Source organism: Rattus rattus, chromosome 5 (genome assembly GCF_011064425.1).
Source record: "Rattus rattus isolate New Zealand chromosome 5, Rrattus_CSIRO_v1, whole genome shotgun sequence".
Taxonomy (NCBI): Eukaryota; Metazoa; Chordata; class Mammalia; order Rodentia; family Muridae; genus Rattus; species Rattus rattus.
In genome coordinates, this window is record NC_046158.1 from 47,152,658 (window position 1) to 47,174,115 (window position 21,458).

Below are 21,458 nucleotides of genomic sequence, written 5' to 3' on the forward strand. Positions count from 1 at the left end.
GTCCCAGCATTAGGGTGGGTAGAGACAGAAACATAGAATTTTGTCTGGGTTACTCATTGAGTCAGACTCCAACACCAAGACAAGCAACTATAAACAGTGCAGCAGGAGGAGGAGCAACAAAAGCCAGGTGATGTCTATTTAGTCCCAGCACTTTGTACGCAAGCAGGATTTCGAGTTTTTGTGCTTCAGAGGAAGAGCCTGTCGGAAACCAAGCAACTGTATGTCTTTTTGTCACAACCACAACACGATGCAAGTCAAATACATTAAAATCATTGCCAAAGGCCAAGCGTAGTGGCGCACCCCTTTAATAATCCCAGCACTTCCAGCAGAGGCAGGTAGATGTCCGAGTTTGAGGGCAGCCTGGTCTACAGAGCGAGTTCCTGGATAGCAAGGACTACGTGCGGAAACCCTGACTCAAAAAAAAAAAAAAAAAAAAGATATTAAAAAAAGGAAAAGTCAAGCACTACATAAGAAAGAAGGAAAGGTTCGAACATATTGTCCAGAAGTACGTTAAAAACAAATGTCGCCACAAAAACACTTCCTGTCATCCCCCAACATTCTGCTGAGCGATTTAACAATTTCTCGGGCGAGGGGGCGGGACTCCGAGGATTGTGGGAGGCTGCCGTAACAGCGCGTGCGCAGAGAGCAGCGCCGGGCGAGTGCGCCTGTGGCCACGCCCACCTTCCCGCAAGGACTGCTGGGAAAGCCCCCATCTTTAAGCGCGTTTGGCTGGCCCGCCGGCGCTCGGAAGTAGAGGCGCTTCTGTCGTTGTTCGTGAAGCCGTGGTGACTGCGGGATCAGAATCTTTGAGGTGAGCTTCTTGGAGACTGAGGAGAAGGTACAAAGGATTGTGCTTTGCGCAGGCCTCACCTTCCTCTCCGCGCCGCGTGGGCCGCGCGGCCCGTGGCGGTGTGCTGGACTGCGGCCCGAGGGGGCGCGGGCCTCGGTGGGGTCACGGAGCGGGCCCCGGCCAGAAATGCGGGCACCCGGGGCTTTCCACGTGGCAGGGATCCCGGCGGGCCCGTGTGGGAGGATGCGGCTCTCGCGGGGCCTTTGGGTAGAGGCTGGCCGCATCACGGCGTCCTTTCGGTTTATTACTTGCACCCCTTTCCTGGCTGGCTACAGGCAGATGTTTCAGACCTTTTAAGTCTCTAGGATGGTCGGTGCAGGGATGGTTAAACGCTGCAGGGTTCTGTGGTGGCCGCAATTATATTCCCAGCGTCGCTGTTTTTTTTTTTTTTTTTTTTTAGAACTGCCATTGCCATTCTCTTCAGTCTGAAACAGTTCCTGAATTGGGTAGGCCGCAGAAGTCTTGCAGGGGCTAAATAGGTCGTTATTGACCTATATGTCTTTAGTAATGAGAAATTAGAGCGTTGATGGTGGTAGACAAACCAGTGCCTGGGACAGTAAATTCTGAAGTGGGATGTGTACTGCGTAGATTTCCCATTACAAGACCACTGTCTCAACAGCAGCCTCCAGCATTTTGAACAGTGTCTCTTACGAAATGCACCAACAGTACTCATCACTATATTCAACTGCTGCAGATAATCTTGATGAGCTCGTACACTTTTGTACAATATGACTGGGTGGTTTAGTAAAGCGCAGAAAGCTAGTGAGACAGAAGATCTGGTTTGTAATTTCTAGCACACCAGTATCACAGTCCCTCTTTATTCTGGGATTGCTGTCAGGCTGTGAAACAGGAAACTGGCTATAGAGTTAACCAGTGTATTAGTGCATTAAGCACATCCTTCCCTTCCAGCGCCTCCAGTTTAAAATTTTTGTGTATCCATGCTCTCAAGTTCCCATTTTTCCTGTATTCTAATATATAGTGTCTTAACACCCATAACTTCATATCTGAATTCTTTTTTCATTTTTGCCAGTAATAAGTTTTTGGTAATTCAGCTGTGACTAATTTGAAAAGAAACGTGAATAAGTGGCATTGGGAGCTGTAGAAATATACTGGCGGACTATAATGCTGATACTTTTAAAGCTAGAAATGATTAAGGATTGGTTAAGTGGAAGGTTTTTTCTTTTTTCTCTGAATCTTGCTTTACCATCTACATGAAAAGTTTGGTTACAAAGTAGGCATGCGATTTTTTGAGGGAAGTAGCAGGTTGTTGATCTTTAGTTTTCCATCCATAATCCAAAGTGTTGTTTTGTTGAGATGTATGAGAGAGAATTCACAGGGAAACAGCATGTAAGGTTAGGAATTCTTGAAATTGAAAAAAAAAAAGTGACATAATTTTTATTCATTTTCTTGTCTTGACTATTATATAAAAATAATAACCTTTTTCTACCAGTGTGAGAAACTTTACAGATAGCCACAATGGCTGAAAATGGAGATAACGAAAAAATGGCTGCTCTGGAGGCCAAAATCTGTCATCAAATTGAGGTATGATTCTTGTGTTGTTAAATTGTAAAACTTAAGTTTCTTGAAAGAAAATGGAGGACTTTAAGATGAAAACAGATATGTGGGCTTTTTCAAACTACTGGCTTAGCTTTGATTCTTGGAGTGAGTATGAAAATATCATATTATTAGGACAAAGGTAGAAGTCTCACGAATTAAAGACATTCCAAAGGTAACACTACGGACGGGAGTTGCTTTATTTTTGAGACACAGAGTCTCATAACCATTTTCCACTTCAGTTCCCAAGTCTGTAAAATGGAGGTAAAATTTGTAAGTTGATGTGAAGAATTAATGGTGTGCCTAATGTCTAACAAGCTAGTATAAAATTCCATGGTAAAGTACTTCTGGTCAAATAATAGTTTATTCTACCTAGTAAGTTCTCTTTTAAAACGTTAACATGGCTTTTAAACAGATTGTTCATTTCAAAAGTCCTGTTAGCATTTCAAATTTAGGTTAAGGTGGAATGTTGTCAGTAACAATATGGGCTGTATGGGAAATTGCCCATAAATTGTTTTTATGCTATGAAATAATCAGTGTTTAGTGGGTGTTTGTTTGTTTTTTTAAGTCTCTTAGCTGTTTTGGTTTTGGTTTTAACTTGTACTCCTATTTTCCCTCTTCTGAGTACTAGAGATCAAATTCAAGGCATGCTAGGCATTCAGTCACTGTGTTAGCATTTGCAGCTTGTTTGATTTTTTTTTTTTCAATTATTTTCATGTGCATTAGTGTTTTGTCTGCATGTATGGCCATGTGAGGTGTTGGACCCCTGCAACTAGAGTTACAGACAGTTGTGAGTTTCCTTGTGGATGCCAAGAATTGCATCTGGGTCCTCTGGAAGAGCAGCTACTTCTTGTAACCGTTGAGCCGTCTCCATCCCCTTCTGTTTGTTCATTGGGGGGAAAAACTGTTTTCTTAATAATTGTAGAAACAGTGATAAGATTATTTGCTATTTAATGCTTGGAACAATAGCAAAGCTGTTACAGAAAAGAATAATGTTCCTCCCACAGCCTACGGCCTCAAATCTCTCCCTCTTGAGATATTCAAGGTTAAAAGCCTTTTCATTCTCCGTGTTCAAAATAAGTTTGTACTTTTAGTGTGCTTTATGTCTATGGATGTTAATCCTGCATGTATGTCTGTGTGTACCATGTATATGCCTGGTGCCCTCAGAAGCCAGAAGTGTGCATTGGATCCCCTAGGACTGCAGTAACATGATTGATTATAAGGCCCATGTGGTTGCTGGGAATTGAAGCTGGTTCCTCTGGAAGAGAAGTCAGTGCTCTTCACCTCTGAGTCATCTCTCCAGCTCCTAAATTTTTTTTTTTTTTTAAAGATTTATTTATTTTAGGTATATGAGTTCACTGTACTATCTTCAGACACACCAGAAGAGGGGCATCAGATCTCATTACAGATGGTTGTGAGCCACCATGTGGTTGCTGGGAATTGAACTCAGGACCTCTGGAAGAGCAGTCAGTGCTCTTAACTGCTGACCATCTCTCCAGCCCTAAAATTTTTTAAAAAAAAAAAAAAAGTATAAAGTATACAGTAAAATAACTCAAGAGACAGATTTCCTAAACATCCCCAACCAGAATGGCGTATAGACTTAATTTTATTTTTTCCTCTTCCCCTATCAAACCTTAGATAATGTTTTCAGGGAGTAAAGTTTTGTGTTACCAATAATATATAATTAATAATCCATTTTCCCTAAAGTATAGATTTTTTTAACTATAAGAGTTCTATGATTGATATTCTTTATAAAAAAATTTAGAAACAGGCCTCCTACTACTTGCTTACAACCACCCACCACCCCACCCCTGTCTTATGCATACAGGCCTGTCCTGGGGAAAATTCACAAACTCATAGAGATCAGCTTGCTTCTGATCCTCATGTGCCAGCATTAAAGAGCATGAGCCATCACACCCACCTTTTTAAAAAAAAAAATTGTGTGTCTGTCTGCACATGAGTATGTGGCTCTCAGAGGTCAGAGGTGTCAGATCCCCAGGAGCTGGAGTTACAGTCTCTTGTGAGCCAACGGCAAGGGTGCTGTGAACCTAGCTCAGGTGTTCTGGAAGAGCTGCAGGCATTCTTAAGGTTGAGCCATCTCTAGCTCTCCTGCTGGTTTCTTTAAGCTGGAATTCCTAGGAGGAGCTACATTGATTGGCTCAAGCTAGTGCTGAGATTGAAGGCATTTTAAGTTTTGATTAGTAATGATGTTAGACTTTTTTGTGTTTGTGGTATGTGTTTATATAATTTTTAAAAGTGGCTGAGTATGGTGGTACATGTTTTTAATCCCAGAACCCTGGAAGGTAGACAGGTGGATCTCTTGACTTTGAGATGAAATTCTGCCCCAGATTCCTAAATGCAGAATCACAAACATAAAGAATTACACCTGACTTCACTCTTAATGTATAAAATCTTAATAAATGTCTTTTTTTTTTTATGTCGTCTGAGGATTGAGCCCAAGTCCTCAATTTATTTTTTTCCACATTGACTAAAAAAGAAGCTTTAAAATATATTAGATCTTAATTATATTTGTGAGCCTTTCTATTCTGGTAATTAACTTCTTCACTCACATTTTAGTATTCTCTATTGATTTGTGTTCTATGTACTTTAGTATGGTCTATTAAGAGAAAATATTTAGGTCTTTCAAGTTCTAACCTATTTTTAAAGTGTAAAAAAGTTATTTTCAGAACATTCCATGATTGAACTCAGTGTTATACAATGCTCTTATCTTCTGAAATACATTATAATTATTCACAGTATTATTTTGGAGACTTCAATTTGCCACGAGACAAGTTTTTAAAAGAACAGATCAAATTGGATGAAGGCTGGGTACCTTTGGAAACAATGATAAAATTCAACAGGTAAGTCTTTTTGGTTGGTTTGTTTCCGTTTCTTGGGATCAAACCCAGGAACTTGTGCATGTGTTGTCATTGAACTACCCTAGTTTTAGGGCTAATAAGCCCAAAAATCTTTTTAAAAGTCATCAAAGTTTTCTGTTATTGTTGAGAGCTACTACTAAATCTGCTGTTTACAATGTTTTTATGTATGTACTTTTCAGGCTAAACCGACTGACAACAGACTTTAATGTAATCGTGCAAGCATTGAGCAAATCTAAGGCAAAACTCATGGAAGTGAGTGCAGACAAAACTAAAATTAGAAGATCACCAAGCAGACCACTCCCTGAAGTGACGGATGAGTATAAGAATGATGTGAAAAATAGATCTGTTTATATTGTAAGTGTTTCCACAGTGTATTCATATTACCTTTATTTAGAAAGAAAATACACAGAGTGAAATGCTCAGGAATCACATTTGGCCAGTTGGTTTATTATTTTTTGCCATTTTCCTTCTAAGTTCTTTATCATTGTTAATGTTAAATTGTTCACATGATAAACTCTAATAGCTGAATTTTGTAGTAATTTTCATTGGCATATTAATTTCTAAATGCATAATGGAAAGCTTTAAGAACAAGGCAGTAGATTGAATAGTGTTAAGTACTGTTGTAAAAACCTCAAAAGTTCTTAACATGTAAATGATGCTTTGTCTCTGCTCCAGCTGAGTTATTTTGGAGCAAATCTCAAGTGAATCACCTTATTGCACTAGAGAATAAGGTTGTTAAACAATTAAGAGTGGGGAGAGAAAGAAACTTAGCTCTGGCTTCATTTTGAGACAAAATAAGTCAGTTTATTCTGGGGAGAGTTGTTTGCCCAAGAGTAATTGTTTGTACTACTTTTACTTTTTACAGAAAGGCTTCCCAACTGATGCCACCCTTGATGATATAAAAGAATGGCTAGATGATAAAGGCCAAATACTGAATATTCAGATGAGAAGAACATTGCACAAAACATTTAAGGTATGATTATTTGATGTAGACTTTCTAGTTGTGAAATATCACTTTAAAGAAAATCTTTATCTGTCCTTTTGTAGGGGTCAATATTTGCTGTGTTTGATAGTATTCAGTCTGCAAAGAAGTTTGTGGACACCCCCGGCCAGAAGTACAAAGACACTAATCTGCTAATACTCTTCAAGTAAGCCTTTTCACTTGTGTTCCTCAGGCCAGAGTTATTTGGAATTAGTACACTAGAGTAAGATAAAAACAGCAGCCCCCACATAGTTAGTACTATTTTCAGTATGCTCTGAAATAGTGTTCAGTGGTAATTATAATACTCTTTTGAGAATGTGAAAATGGTTTTTAGAACCCTTTCTAAACTTATTTTCATTCTCTTGAGGTATTTGTGTGTGATGGAGGTCAGAGGACAACTCTAGTCACTTCTCTCCTCCTATCTTATATACAGTCCAGAGAATGAACTCAGGTCATCAGTCTTGTGCAGCAAATGTTTTTACCTACTTGTATGGGTCTTTAGGATCAAACTTGGGTTGTTGGGCTTAGCAGCAGGTCATGTACATGATGAGCCATCTCTCTAGTCCTGTTAATACCTTTTCATTATTAGTGACTAATGAGAAAAAATGTTTTAGTATTTGTATCCAAAACTTAGATAATCAAGCAAAATAGAAGTTATCAGAATGCTGAAATGTTTGGTTCTCATGTTTGGTTATTTTTCAGTTTGTATAAACTTGTTTTTAACATACATGTAGTATAAAAGATTTGAGGCTTAAACCACATTCTTGTATGTTAAAATAAAAGTGAGGATAGCTAGGGAGATACAGCAGAGGTTACAAGTAATGGCTATTTTTCCAAAGGGCCCAGATTCAATTTCTAGCAACCATATAACAACTTTCAGCTGTCCATAACTGTAGTGTTTAGGGTTTATGATATCCTCTTTGGGTCTCAGTACCAGGCATGCATATGGTACATACATGCACAGCAAAATGTCCATACACATAAAATAAAAACTTACTGAAGACATTCTGGGCAGTGGTGGCACATACCTTTAATTCCAGCACTCAGGATGCAGAGGCAGGTGGATCTCTGGTCTACAGAGGTAGTTCTAGAAGACAGCTAAGACTTGCTGGGAATGTTGTCTTGAAAACCAAGGAGAAAAAACAGTTCCCAGTCTTTGTGAGCTTACCCTATGTTTTGTGTTCTTCAGGGAAGATTACTTTGCAAAAAAAAATGAAGAAAGAAAGCAGAGCAAAGTGGAAGCTAAATTAAAAGCTAAACAGTAAGTCTGGACTTCTTTGTGACATTCTTAAATTTCTTCATGTTTTGACAAGTTTAACTAGTCATTCTGGGACAAGCTGATGATGAGCTTTGACATGAGTGGTAATGGCTCTGTCTTTATTGGTAATTGAAATGTTGGCCTCAAGATACCTTGATAAGCTGGAGGCTTTTTGCTGGTGTTATATTATTGAAAAAAAAAATACTGAAGACTTCCTTTGATGATTAAGTGGGTTGGTGATAATGTGTAAGGTTATGTAGTATAAACACATTATAATCACAACACATTTATTTTTAGAGAACATGAAGGAAGACACAAACCAGGAAGTACTGAAACAGTAAGTATTACTAACTAAAACACAAGATAATTTAAGTTAGAAGTTTTTATTTATATAGAGATGTCTCACTGTGTTAATCTAGCTGGCCTAGAATTAGCTATGTAGATGATTTAGGCCTCAAACTTGGAGAAATACACCTGATTCTGCCTCCCACTTACTGGGATTTAAGAAAGGCATGTCATGCCCAGTGTGTATGCTGGTACTCATGGTGCCCATACCAATTTTACCACTTAGGCCTCTAGCACCATGTGAGGACTTCTTAGAGAGTATGTATGAGTGTCTCTCTAAGTGTATTGCATTAGTGTTACATAAATACTATTATCTGGTATTATTACTTATTAACAGATAGTTATCTTAAATCATCACATACAGAAGAAACTAAAGCCAAGAAGAATACACAGTTTAACTGCATTAAAATAGTGTCTCTTTTTCCTATGTAGGTATAGAATGATTTGAGCCATTTTGGTGAGGTTGCACTTAAAAAAAGCTTTGATGGCCTTGTATATTTTTATAGAGAGCTCTAGAAGGAAAGATGGGATGCTTACTGAAGTTTTCAGGTGACTTGGATGACCAGACCTGTAGAGAAGATTTACACTTCCTCTTCTCAAATCATGGTGAAATAAAATGGATTGACTTTGTCAGAGGAGCAAAAGAGGTTTGGAAATATTTGTGTCCTTATTAGCAATTACCTTAAAAGTCTGTAAAATGTTATCTGTTAGAAGAAAAAAATATTAAGTAGTTTTTTAAAAACTATTTAGTATGAAAATAGTTTGTAAAGCATGTTGATTAAAATAGTTCCTAATTAGTCACTTTTGTCTTTGGTCCTTTTATTGGATGTGATGCCTTTTTCCGCCCATGTCAGATGGGTAATATGCTGACATTGAGACAAGATTTTAGAAGAACCACATCATTAAAAGGCATAAGTACCTAATCCTACTGATGAACCAAAAAATATGCTTTTCTTTTTAATAGTAGTATAAATAACTTGGTATTGGTGACCAAAGTTTACTTTTAAAGCATTCCTTCCTAATATTCAGTAAAATGCATTGAAAACATTAATAACAGATATGGTAGGTGTATGTGGAGGGTAGTAAAGAAATTGTCAGGCTACAAACTAAAGAGTGAAACATTCATTTTTCTCTTTAATGTGTAGGGAATAATTCTCTTCAAAGAAAAGGCTAAGGACGCACTTGAGAAAGCCAGAAGTGCAAATAATGGTAACCTGCTGTTAAGGAACAAAAAGGTGACTTGGAAAGTACTAGAAGGGCATGCAGAAAAAGATGCAATGAAAAAAATCACAGATGATCAACAAGAATCTCTGAACAAATGGAAATCAAAAGGAGGTCATGGTAATTTTCTTTTTTTTTTCATGAATTAATTTTACCTCATTTTTGTTTTCAGCACACGTAACATCTTGATTAAAGTTCTAAGTCATCTTTTTACAGCAGCCCGCAGATTTAAAGGAAGTCATGTTTTTACAGCAGCTCGCAGATTTAAAGGAAGAGGGAAGGGTAATAGACCTGCTTATGCTGGGGCACCCAAAGGAAGAGGACAGTTTCAAGGAAGGAGGACAAGATTTGATGATGATGATCATCGTCGTGGTAAGTCTTTTCTGATTCCTTTGGGAGAGAAATCTATATTTAGTAAGATAGTGTTCTTTGTGTAAGTGATACTCTTGAATTAGTACCATCTCCCTTGTTTGTGTTGTTCCACAAGTCAGAGGCTGGTTAAAAGATAACTTTAGAGATCAAAGGAAAGAATACTCAAGGAACGCTTTTTCTCCTTGAAGGGAAGATGCTATTTTTTTTAAAAGGAAGTTATACTTGTAATTGTTATTAATAGAACAGTGCTTACACTGAATTTAACAAAATTATTTGTTGTAATAGGACCAATGAAAAGAGGAAGAGACGGAAGAGACAGAGAAGAACCCGCATCAAAGCATAAGAAAAGAGAGAATGGTGCTAGAGACAAGTAGTTTATTTAGTAAGCAGTGTTTTTATTCCTTAGTTAGGTTTTAAGCTGCTTTTTGTCTTCAGAAGCTTTTAAAAAGAAAAGCGAATTAGGTCCACTTCAATGTCCACCTGTATAAAAGGAAAAGTTTTTTGTTTTACTTGTCTTTTTGTTGTTATCCAAATGAAAGTTTTTTAAAATGTATAGTTCTGTTTGTGTTTGGATGATTAAAATATGAAAAGGAAGATTCTTCCTCTTAATTGCCTTTGTAATATGAGAATGTATTAGTACAGACTTGTAAAATATATACTGTATAAAAATAGCCAATAGTTCTTTCTTCCTTTTGTTTTTCTTTCCTTTTGTTTCTCTTAGAACTTTTCACAAAGAACTTCAACTAGAATATTGACTACTATGATACAAGCCCTTCCCACAGTTAACTTGCCTCTGGATCTCTCTTTCTCTCTCTCTCTCCCCCTCCCCTTCCCTCCTCCCCCTCCCCCCCTCGGGCTGGCTTTCTTTTTACCCATCTCTCTTGGTAAGAGGAAATGACCATTGCAAAGATTTTGAATACTGAATGTACATAGGCCACAATTGGAGAACTTACTGATTTCTTTTTATGAAAGTTGTATAATGCTGGTAGGTCATATCGAAGCTCTGTGAAACAAGTCAAACACTCACAGTTAAGATAGTAAATGCTGGTATGCATAGCATTCTATATTTCTCACTTTGGACATATCCTCAAAAACCGATTTGTCTAATTAGACATGGTGTTTCTGATGTTTTGATAATTTACACCAAAATTTGAGGTTATGGAGAATAGTAGTTAGCTCAGTGGTAGAGTGCTTGCCTAGAAAGCGCAAGGCCCCTGGGTTCGGTCCTCAGCTCCAAAAAAAAAAAAAAAAAAAAAGATTAACAAGTGAAAAATAAGTTCTATGGAAAGAATATTTTAATCTATAGGTGATTAAAATATCCATGTTTATTTCAAAATTTAATGGTAGTTCTCCACTATCAAAATGAAAGACCATTTTTCACATTCCTTTCTAATTTATAACAAATCCTCTATACTTAACTGTCTTTTATACCTTCCAACATAATTCTAATCCTATAGGGGATGACTTCATTATAATGTGTGATCAAGTTCTCTGGCAATTTTGTTGAACTGCAGGCTAATTCAGTAGTTCTGAACGGAGACTATAATTCTCTTTTTAGGTTCCAGTTAAAGCTAGTGGTCTGATGACTACTTGTGGAATGCCAAATATTCTTTATTAGTATATTATTAGACTGTTACTATGCTATTGGCTGTGTATTGATTTCTGTTACAGAAATTATGTAAGAGCTGACAACACTTAATACAGTAGGAAGACAGGTCTTTATGAACAAATGTTTTAACACCAGGACAAATTCATGGTAAACTTATCATGTAAAATATAGAATGGCAGTGCAGTGCCTTGAATCCCAGGATTCTTGAAGCAAAGGCGGGCAGGATCTCTTGAGTTCAAGGCTTGGTACATAGTGAATTCAAGGATAACCAGAGCTACACAGAGAGACCATACCTCAAAACAAACAAAACAAAAATGCCATTCACTGCACATTTTTTTCCCCATCTCTCATGGTAGAGACTAATCCCGAGGCGTTAGGCAGACTAAGCATACTACCACATCCCCAGTCTTTATTGTACGATTTATTTCAAACTTCTCAGACTTAGCAGATGATCTCTACCTTCTAACATTTTTCAAGTTGTGATACTGGCAAATTTAATTTAGTAAAAAGGAAGAAAAGGGGCATTTCTATAATTACAGTGTGTGGTTTATATTCTTGCCTCTCACCAAAAAAGAAAAAGGCTCTGTATATCAGGCATAAATTGGTGGCATTTTCAAATAGTGAGTTTCACACCAGTCCTACCATGTTTTCACTTACTGGGGATAGTATTCTATAAGCCTGGGATGACCAATTACCTAGGTATTGCTGCATTTTGGTTGTTACTTCTAATGTATGAGTACAGTGTCTGCATATATACATTTACTGCCAAAAGAGTACCATATTGAACTCAGGACCTCTGGAAGAGCAGCCAGGGGTCTTAATTCCTGAACTAGCTCACTAGCCCCACCATTACTTTTTTTTTTTTTTTTTTTTTTTTTTAAGAAAATGCAGTGTTGGAGAGTGGCACACACCTTGAATCCTATCACTGGGAGGCAAAGGCAGATGTCAGTTTGAGGCCAGCCTGGTCTACGAAGTGGGTTCTAATATAGCCAAGGCTAGTACACAGAGAAACCCTGTCTCTCAACACCACCCCGATCCAAAAAAGAAAGAAAATAAAACGCATAAATAGGGATGCAGGCAGACCTTGGTAAATGTTTACCCTGTTTTTATTGTCTTTCCAACTAACTACCAGACCTGATGGATTTTTTTCTTCAGAACTTTAAAAATGTAGGCTGGCCTGCTGGCCTGCTAAGGAGCCTGTTAGGGCTGACCTTTAGCTTACCTGCGATAATCTCTGTCTTCACTTTCCATTCGGCAGCTTTCTTCTGAATATGCTAAGACAAATAATATTTCCATGAGCTGATGGTTAGGTGATTTTAAACTGACACTTAATATGCACACTGCTAAAAGCCAGAAACAGTGAATTCAGTGTTGATAGTCAGAAACGAATTACATAATTAAAAACTGAGAAATCCATCAAAACCTGCAAAATACAGAAAGTAACTTTATTTCAGTAGTGAATAATAGTTATCCTGGGAGTATCTGGCAGAGATCGATGTCAACAGAAAACCATGGCCTTTGGAACTCCAGACCTACTACTTAGCACCTAACTACCTCATTTTCCTCATCTCTTGAACATTCTGAACAGTGTTCCTACATAGCACCAAATAAATTGTGTATGTATAGTACTCCAGAATGAGAGATATTGAAATCTGTTATATACATATTAGCCTTATTGGGAATCATCTTTAATTGAAATCAAATTGATAAAATAATTTTCTTAATAGTTTAGGCTCAAATATTTCAGATACTATAACTTTTTGTCTATGGTGTCCTGTTTCATCTCTCTCTCTCTTTCTCTCTCTCTCTCTCTCTCTCACACACACACACACGTACACAAAGGGCTGGAGAGATGGCTCAGTGGTTAAGAGCTCTTACAGACATGATGGCTTACAACCATCTCTAATGGGATCCAGTGCCCTCTTGTGTGTCTGAAGACAGCGATGACAGTGTACTCATATACAAATAAATCATTAAAAACCACAAAAAGAGGGCTGGAGAGCTGGCTCAGTGGTTAAGAGTACTGACTATTCTTCCAGAGGTCCTGAGTTCAATTCCCAGCAACCACATGCTGGCTCACAACCATCTGTAATGGGATCTGATGCCCTCTTCTGGTGTGTCTTTTATGGAATTTTAGGAATCTTGACGGATTTGTGAAAAATAGGTTGTGATATTCATTGAGTGCTGAGGCTGGTGAGATTCTCTAATAGCATATGGTTTGTTATGGTAGAGATGTAAAGGAATTACTGGGAAAAGTGGAATAAACAAAAGAGCAGGCTCAGGTTTACCTGTTCTACTCTGTTATGTCTATAAACAAGAAAGCAAATTCTCCCCATGCTGCATGAGGTAAAAATTAAATACCAAGTCACTATCTGCCAGGAAACTTTTTATAATTTGTTTTTATCAAACAATTACATTAAATTATCTAAACTATGAGTCAAGTACTGCATCACATTGGTCTGTAGTGTGGGAACTGAGGTAAGCCAGGAACAGTGTATGCTCTAAGTAATACTGAAGGGACTTTACAAGCTTTATAGCAGGTTTATCTGTAACACAATAGAGGACTGCTTTAATATTTGAGGACAACTCTTTCCAGTGTACATACTACTCACCAGATCAATCACATAAGTTACTTCTCTAATGGAAATAATTTTGCACTAAGTGAAAAAGAAAATGAAATCTGACAAAGTGACACTGATAATTTTGCCACCACCCCCCCCCAAGAGGCATGTAATTGGCAATACCAATTAGCAAATATGAGAGTAAGTAAATTTTATTTGTTAAGATTTGTCTTTGTGTAATGTGTGCCTGGTGCCTCAGAGGCCAGAAGAGGGCACTGAATCTCCTGGGACTTGGAGTGAGTCATCTTGTGGATACCAGAATTAAAACTAGGTCAATGGATGGAACTGGAAAATATCATCCTGAGTGAGGTAGCCCAATCACAGAGAAACACACATGGTATGCACTCATTGATAAGTGGCTATTAGCCCAAATGCTTGAATTACCCTAGATGCACAGAACACATGAAACTCAAGAAGGACGACCAAAATGCGCATGCTTCACTCCTTTAAAAGGGGAACAAGAATACCCTTGGGAGGGAATAGGGAGGCAAAGTTTAGAACAGAGGTTGAAGGAATGCCCATTCAGAGCCTGCCCCACATGTGGCCCATACATATACAGCCACCAAACTAGATAAGATGGATGAAGCAAAGAAGTGCAGGCCGACAGGAACCGGATGTAGATCTCTCCTGAGAGACACAGCCAGAATCCGGCAAATACATAGGTGAATGCCAGCAGCAAACCACTGAACTGAGAACGGGACCCCCGTTGAAGGAATCAGAGAAAGGACTGAAAGAGCTGAAGTGGCTCTAGACCCCATATGAACAACAATGCCAACCAACCAGAGCTTCCAGGGACTAAGCCACTACCCAAAGACTATACATGGACTGACCCTGGACTCCAACTCATAGGTAGCAATGAATAGCCTAGTAAGAGCACCAGTGGAAGGGGAAGCCCTTGGTCCTGCCAAGACTGAACACCCAGTGAACTGATTGTTGGGGGGTGGGTGGTAATGGGGGGAGGATGGGGAGGGGAACAGGCAAATAGAGGGGGAGGGGCTAGGGGGATGTTGGCCTGGAACCCTGGGAAAGGGAATAACATTTGAAATGTAAATTAGAAATACCCAAGTTAATAAAGATGGAAGAAAACAAAAACAAAAACAAAAACCTAGGTCCTCTGCAAAAGCAGCTACTGTTACTAACCACTGAGGCGTCTCTCTAGCCCTTTTCTATTCTTCGTTTCTCTGTGAACACACACGTGTACATGTGGTTGTATGATACTGAGTGGGTGCAGGTTTGGAAGCCAGAGGTATCACAATCCCTGGAGCTGCTGGAGTACCCACTGTCGTGAGCTGAATTCAGCCCTGCAAATGTAGCAAGCACTCAACAATTGAGTGACTTCTTCAGCCCAATGATCTGATACACTCTAGAATCTAGGTAAGAGAATCTCAGTAAGGGAGTAAGTGTTTGCCCTGTGGGTGGTTTCGTCAGTGCTTTGCCTGAGTTGTGCAGTCTGTATTCTTAGTGCCCTAGGTCAGAAGAAAGCATCATATTCCCTGGAACTGGAGTTATGGATGGTTGAGAGCCACCATATTGGTGCTGGGAAGTGAACCTGGGTCCTCTGTAAGAACAAGTGCTCTTAACCTCAAGCTATCTCTCCAGGAAGATTGTTTTATGTTAATTGAGAAGAAAGACAGCCCATTCTAGGCGTCACCATTCCCTCCCTGGGTTTTCATCCTGAACTGGTAATGTAGAAAAGGTGAATACTGACAGACACACATGAATTTTCTCCTTCTTTTGACTAATTCCATAGACTAGGCTGCCTCTGCCTCCTGAGCGCTGGGATTAAAGCTGTGTGTGGGCCACCTAAAATAGTAAAAATAAAATAATGAGCTTACTTCTCTAGTTGAGGACTTGTGTAAAGAATACACTGCTGTTCTTGCCATTCCCAAAGCAGTCTTCAGAAAAGCCATATCTGTCCCTGTAAAGAGTAAAAAAAGAAATACCTTTTTATATTATGAATTTCTTAGCAGAGAAGATTAAATGAATACAATTAAGTAGCATTTTTCCAAATTCCAAAATTTCTACTTCAAATTATTTCTTCAAAAAGGGTACAAATAAGTCAGGTACAAGGGTGATGGCACACGTGAAGCAATGTCAGGACGATCTTGAGTTCAGGGCCACCCTAGTCTATTTAGTGAGCTAATAGTGAGACAGCCAGGGCTATACAAAGAAACCCTGTCCAAAAAAAAAACAAAAAATAAAGGCACAAGATTAAATATTCTGATAAAACAATGGCTGGAGCTGGGATACTTTTTGCTCTTCCAGGAAGACTTGAGTTCAGTTCTAGCACTCACACGGTAGCTCACAACCATCTATTAATTCCAGATGCCAACTTCCAGGTATCTCTGACACCCGTCTTCTTTTAATTCTTTTTTTTTTTCCCCCCGGAGCTGGGGACCGAACCCAGGGCCTTGCGCTTGCTAGGCAAGTGCTCTACCACTGAGCTAAATCCCCAACCCCAACACCCGTCTTCTTGAGGATGCACACAAAATTATAAACGTAGGCTAACTCTCGTAGATAATTATAAAAGGTTTTAAAACCACCATAGGCTGCAAAGATGATTTAAATGCACCGGCTGCTCTTATAAAGAGCCTAAGCTTGAGTCTCACAACCACATTGTGGCTCACAGGGGACCCAGTGTCCTTGCCTCCAGGAACTGCATATATGTGATGCAAAGACATGCAGGAAAAACACCTATACACAAAATTAAAATAAATCTGAAGCTGGGTGTGGTACCACACATCTTTAATTCCAGCACTCAGAAGGTGGAGGCAGGCGGATCTCTGCATTTAAAGCTAGCTAGGTCTGCACAGTTTGAGGAAAGCTGTGAAACCTGTCTCAAACGAACACATCTTTTCAAAAATCTGATGAAACCAAATTAGACTGTTTGATTAAAAAATAGGGCTAATTTTAATATTCTGAGTGACTTAGGAGAGAATAGTGAATGCAAAGTAGTCAAAATAATCTTTGTGGTGTGGGGATAGGCTGTAAACTGTTGTTTTTCTCTCCTTCTCACCTTGCCCATTGCACATACAAAAATAATCACAGTAAATCCCTGTGGGCATATTTTGAAACCCTAAGGAAGGCATTAATAACAAGTTTCAGAAGCTGTGAGTATCCGGCGTAGTGGGAGAGAGCATGTGCTCAACATGTGTGAGGTCTCCATTTCAGCCCCTGGGGATCCCTCGATGAAAAAACAAAAGGGAAAATCCAGGTTCTAAAAGAATATAATGCTTTAAAAGTTTCAGAAGCATAGAGACTAATCAAATCATTCCAATTATTAATCAGAAATGATAGTGTATATTAACACAAATCTGTAAAATACAAGTTAAGTCAAATATTCCAATCAAATATCATATGTGAATTATAATAAGTATAAAGGTGATTGATGAACAGTAGCAATAAAAATGAGAACCCAGATCACTGCTCTATAAATATACTAATATACTACACTTTTATTACTAACCTTTATTATTTTTGGTCCCAAAGGGAGGATTCATAATTACTGTGTCAAATAACTTGGACATTCTGCTAGATAATGAGTACACATCACACTGAATCATATCGACATTTGTTAACTCAAACTCTTCCACATTTTTATTAAATATTTCCAGTGCATCTTCATCTATGTCAAATCCAACACACAACCTATAAATATAAAATAAAAAAGATGACTTACAGGTTCCTAGTAAGAAAACAATAGTAGTTATTTTACCATGCACTTTCCAACCCAATTAACAGTAAGATTGAATGATGTTTTAAATTGCTTGACTTTCTAGCCTAGCCAGTGTAAGTGGATAGTTGCTATTATCAAAAATTTGATTTTTTTTTTTTTTTTTTTTTTTTTTCGAGCTGGGGACCGAACCCAGGGCCTTGCGCTTCCTAGGCAAGCGCTTACCACTGAGCTAAATCCCAACCTTGATTTCTTTTTCATATAAGTTTTCACTGTTCAGTCTATTCAAAATGTACTCAGAGGGGTTGGGGATTTAGCTCAGTGGTATAGCGTTTGCCTAGCAAGCGCAAGGCCCTGGGTTTGGTCCTCAGCTCCGAAAAAAAAAATGTACTCAGTATCAAATTATTGTCCCCCTCACCCTACCTGCAAAGTCCCATGAATAGAGTGCAATTGATCCTATATACACCGATTAAAGCTACACCATATCCAAACAGTAAAAAATGATCACTTACCCTGCTCCTAACATTGCGGCTCCAATACTGAGTACTCCACAACCACATCCTAGATCTGCAACTGCTTTACTCTCAATGTCATCGTATGTATTGTGGATTGTATAAAGCATGCATGCTGCAACCAAACAGAACAGCATTAGGGCATATGTTAGGAAGCTTACTATTAACATCTAATGCAGAGGGCTCTAAAGTAATCTGCCCTCCCCTGACATGTAGCTCCATATTATTTGTTTTCCAGTTTATTTTTTAAGGAAACAATGTAATAATTCGGTGTTTAGGAAGAGGCAGCACAAAAGAAGATAATATACACCAGTGGCTCCCAAATAATATGGGGCTATGTCCAATTTCTTTTGGTAATGCCAAGACCGACAAAGCTGTTCAAAATGAGTGCTCTGCAAAGATGCGTAGATGCAGTGTTTCCTTTAGTGCTGAGATATTTTTATGAGAGATTAAATTCTAAGGCAGAATATAAGTTTAGTAACTCTATTACATTCCAAAACTTTTGAAATTTTACTGCATCTAGCAGCATGGCTCTCAAGAAGGAAAAGTGCTCAAGGCCAGACTTATCAACCCAAGTTCAATCTCCAAGACCCATATAATGGAAGAAAAATAACCAATTCCACAAGTTTTCCTCAAATCTCTGACCAAGGGCTGAGACTTGTGCAATAAATAATAAACAAATAATAAACAAGTGGATACAGAACAACAAAATAAACAACAGGTGGACCCAGACTTTATTTGCAAAGGTTTATCATCATCATACAGGTATCACAAACTTCTACATCCATGGTAGAGACTTAGAGATAATATTTTTCAATATTATTTTATATGTATTATTATTTTTATGTCTTGCCAGCATAGATGTATACCATGTGTCTGGTGCCCACTGAAACCAGAAGAGGGCATTAGATACCTCCTGGGATTGGAGTCACAGACAGCTGTGAGCTGCTATATGGGTGCTGGGAATTGACCCCAGGTCCTCTGGAAGATCAGCTGCTGATCCTAACTGCTGAGCCATCTCCCCACCCAAACTTAGACAGAATATCAATAGATATACATATTCATAATCTATAACAAACCTGATCACAGAACAAATGATCAGGGCAGAAGTAGCTGAGATCACAGAGTTCTGAAAAACAAAACTCTCACATACTTATTTTCGTCTTTTTTTTTTTTTCCCCCGGAGCTGAGGACTGAACCCAGGATCCCCAACCCCACATACTCATTTTCCTAAACATGGAATAACACTAGCAAGTTTTCCTTGTGCATATCTGAATTCAAGAAAGACTGCTGGCCATCACTGATGTCTGAGGATTTCCTTGTGCAATCTGAACTCAAGAAAGACTGCTGGCCATCACTGATGTCCTAGGATTGAGAACATTTATTTATAACAAACAAATACAAACACAAACAAAAATTCTATAGGGCTAAGAGTTATCTCATCAGGTAGGAGCACTTTCTGCCCTTGCAGAGGACCTGGATGTGATTCCTAGCACTGACAGTTCAGGAACATCTGTAACTCCAATCCCAGGGGATCCAATGCCCTCTTCTGAACTCCACAGGCACCAAATACATATGTGGTACACACACACACACACACACACACACACACACACACACACACACACACATATATACACACACAGCCATGCAGGAAAAACACTTGTACACATAAAATAATAAATATTTTTAAATCAACTTTGGGATAGTTAATTCCAGGTACTCTGGAACTCATATCAAGTGCACATTACAAACTAGATATGAAAGAACTGATTATTTTGTTTGTTCATCTTGACACAGTGTCTGATTATATAACCCTAGCTAGCCTGGCTATGTGGTCCAGGCTGGTCTTGAATTCACAATGATCTACCTGCCTCTGCTTCCCAAGTTCAGGGATTAAATTATGTTCCAGCACACCTGGCCTCTAATTTTTATCTTTTTTTTTTTTTTTTTTTTTTTTCCGGAGCTGGGGACCAAACCCAGGGCCTTGCGCTTGCTAGGCAAGCGCTCTACCGCTGAGCTAAATCCCCAACCCCTAATTTTTATCTTTTTAAAAAGTAGGTTTCTCTACAAACCCTACAACCAAAAGGATGTAAAAAGTCACATTGAGAAAACCAGGGGCTTGCATGGTAAGTAGCTGGCTCGGTCTGTATTGTACTCACTCAGAACGCATTAGAACCTGAGTTCAAATGTAAAAGGTCAGGGGTGGTGGTTCGTCTTATAAACCCAGTGCTAGAGACAGAGGACAGAAGGATCTCTGGGGCTTGCTGGTCAGCCAGTTTAGGTGAATGGGTAAGCTCTAAATACAGTAAGGCCCTGGCTCAAAAAAACGTATGGAGAGCAACTGAGGAAAACACCGGATGTTGACCTCTACCCTCCACACATGCAGACACACACGAACCTACACACTAAATACATAACAGACTAGCCTTAATCTGTACACAATTTATTGCAAATCTGATTGGTGATTTGACACTATTTTAGAATTAAAACCCATTAGAAGCTTTAACTTCTTCATTTTTTCATTAAACTTTGGGCTTCTGGGGTTTAACAGCACAGGACCTGCAGGGAAGTCTACCTAACCCACGAGTTTTATTGGCAGCTTAGACACAGCTATTCTGGAATTGAAAAAGATTCCCCATTGCAGGTACTCCCAACAAAAGGAGTATTGCTAAGTCTTCCCTGCTACTCTGGTAACGGGCATTACACACGAATGGATTCTGCTGTGTTCTCTCCTACATTCTCAGTATCAATCTCTGGCATCAAGCAAGAGGCAATTTGTGAAGAAACGCTTCCTCAACTGTACACAAGCATGTAAAACTCTGCTTCCTAGTATTTGTCTCTAAGGCAGAAAGACACAACACGGAAATCCTTGTCCTTGACTTCAGTATGAAATTTATCTGTATTAAGCAAATATTTAGTGAGCTCCTAACTGGTAGCAAGACTGACTCTCTAGACACTGAAAAGTTATATGTGAACAAGACTAATGAATTCCTTGCTTCCAGAACCCAGTGTGGTGAGAGCAACAATAAAAAGCTGATAATGGTAATGGGCACTCAGAAAAACAGTAGTGTGGTCGGGTTGGGAGTGTCTATGTCGCAATGTCAAAAGAACCTACTTTCTCTAAAGGTGTGGAATTTCTCTGGAACTTTCTTATATCCAAATCATTACTTCATTTCATCACGAACTGGACAGAAACAACCCCAAAGAGGGCACGATGAACCAGCCACCCTACCTGCAATGTGCGGCCTAGTGGGATACTGTTCTAGAAGTAACTTGGGCTTTTCGAATCCATCCACTTCTTGCAGACGACTCTCTAGTTCCTTAAGCTTTAACTTCTTCATCGTTTTCTCATTAAAGTTTGGGCTCCTGGGGCTTAACAGCACAGGACCTGCAGGGAAGACTACCTAACCCGAAACTCCACAGCGTGCAAGCGAGGGTAGGGAGTAGGATCCGGGACGGACTACTAAGGACTCAGCGAGGGAATCCCATGGGCCTCGCGGGGATTGCCGCCCGTGGAACCTAGGAGCGCCAAGAAAGCACACCGAAGCAGCGAGCTGGTCCTCCCGGCCTCTCACCGCA

General features: G+C 39.0%; 2 protein-coding genes across 5 annotated transcripts; one reads left to right on the plus strand and one right to left on the minus strand.

Annotated features, from left to right (window-relative positions):
* Window positions 1-678: 678 nt before the first annotated feature.
* Window positions 679-10,146, plus strand: Ssb (small RNA binding exonuclease protection factor La). Of its 4 annotated transcripts, none has more exons than XM_032903457.1 (12): window positions 679-811; window positions 2,301-2,392; window positions 5,162-5,265; window positions 5,463-5,637; window positions 6,149-6,256; window positions 6,331-6,431; window positions 7,455-7,526; window positions 7,821-7,860; window positions 8,375-8,515; window positions 9,014-9,209; window positions 9,309-9,461; window positions 9,747-10,146. In XM_032903457.1, the coding sequence occupies exons 2-12, from the start codon at window positions 2,327-2,329 to the stop codon at window positions 9,833-9,835; spliced, it is 1,245 nt and encodes a 414-aa protein (XP_032759348.1). In that variant the 5' UTR covers window positions 679-811; window positions 2,301-2,326; the 3' UTR covers window positions 9,836-10,146. The 4 variants fall into 4 exon arrangements, with proteins under 4 accessions (XP_032759348.1, XP_032759347.1, XP_032759349.1 ...); XM_032903456.1 differs by having other exon boundaries at window positions 680-811; window positions 9,306-9,461; XM_032903458.1 differs by having other exon boundaries at window positions 680-811; window positions 9,342-9,461.
* Window positions 9,817-21,449, minus strand: Mettl5 (methyltransferase like 5). Its single transcript, XM_032903460.1, has 7 exons — window positions 21,112-21,449; window positions 17,877-17,991; window positions 17,158-17,339; window positions 15,527-15,609; window positions 12,293-12,344; window positions 10,415-10,464; window positions 9,817-9,941 (listed from the first exon to the last, which is right to left on the minus strand). The coding sequence occupies exons 1-7, from the start codon at window positions 21,218-21,220 to the stop codon at window positions 9,903-9,905; spliced, it is 630 nt and encodes a 209-aa protein (XP_032759351.1). The 5' UTR covers window positions 21,221-21,449; the 3' UTR covers window positions 9,817-9,902.
* Window positions 21,450-21,458: the final 9 nt, after the last annotated feature.

Excerpts from the sequence above, each read along its gene's own strand:
- Ssb (XM_032903456.1), top strand. The coding sequence starts at position 2,327 with ATGGCTGAAAATGGAGATAACGAAAAAATGGCTGCTCTGGAGGCCAAA. Across the intron at positions 7,527-7,820 it reads GCTAAATTAAAAGCTAAACA|AGAACATGAAGGAAGACACA; the intron begins GTAAGTCTGGAC and ends ATTTATTTTTAG. Across the intron at positions 9,210-9,305 it reads GAAATCAAAAGGAGGTCATG|CAGCCCGCAGATTTAAAGGA; the intron begins GTAATTTTCTTT and ends ATCTTTTTACAG.
- Mettl5 (XM_032903460.1), bottom strand. The coding sequence starts at position 21,220 with ATGAAGAAGTTAAAGCTTAAGGAACTAGAGAGTCGTCTGCAAGAAGTG. Across the intron at positions 17,340-17,876 it reads GCCGCAATGTTAGGAGCAGG|GTTGTGTGTTGGATTTGACA; the intron begins GTAAGTGATCAT and ends TTATATTTATAG. Across the intron at positions 10,465-12,292 it reads GAAGACAGAGATTATCGCAG|AGCTTCGATATGACCTACCA; the intron begins GTAAGCTAAAGG and ends CTTGTTTCACAG.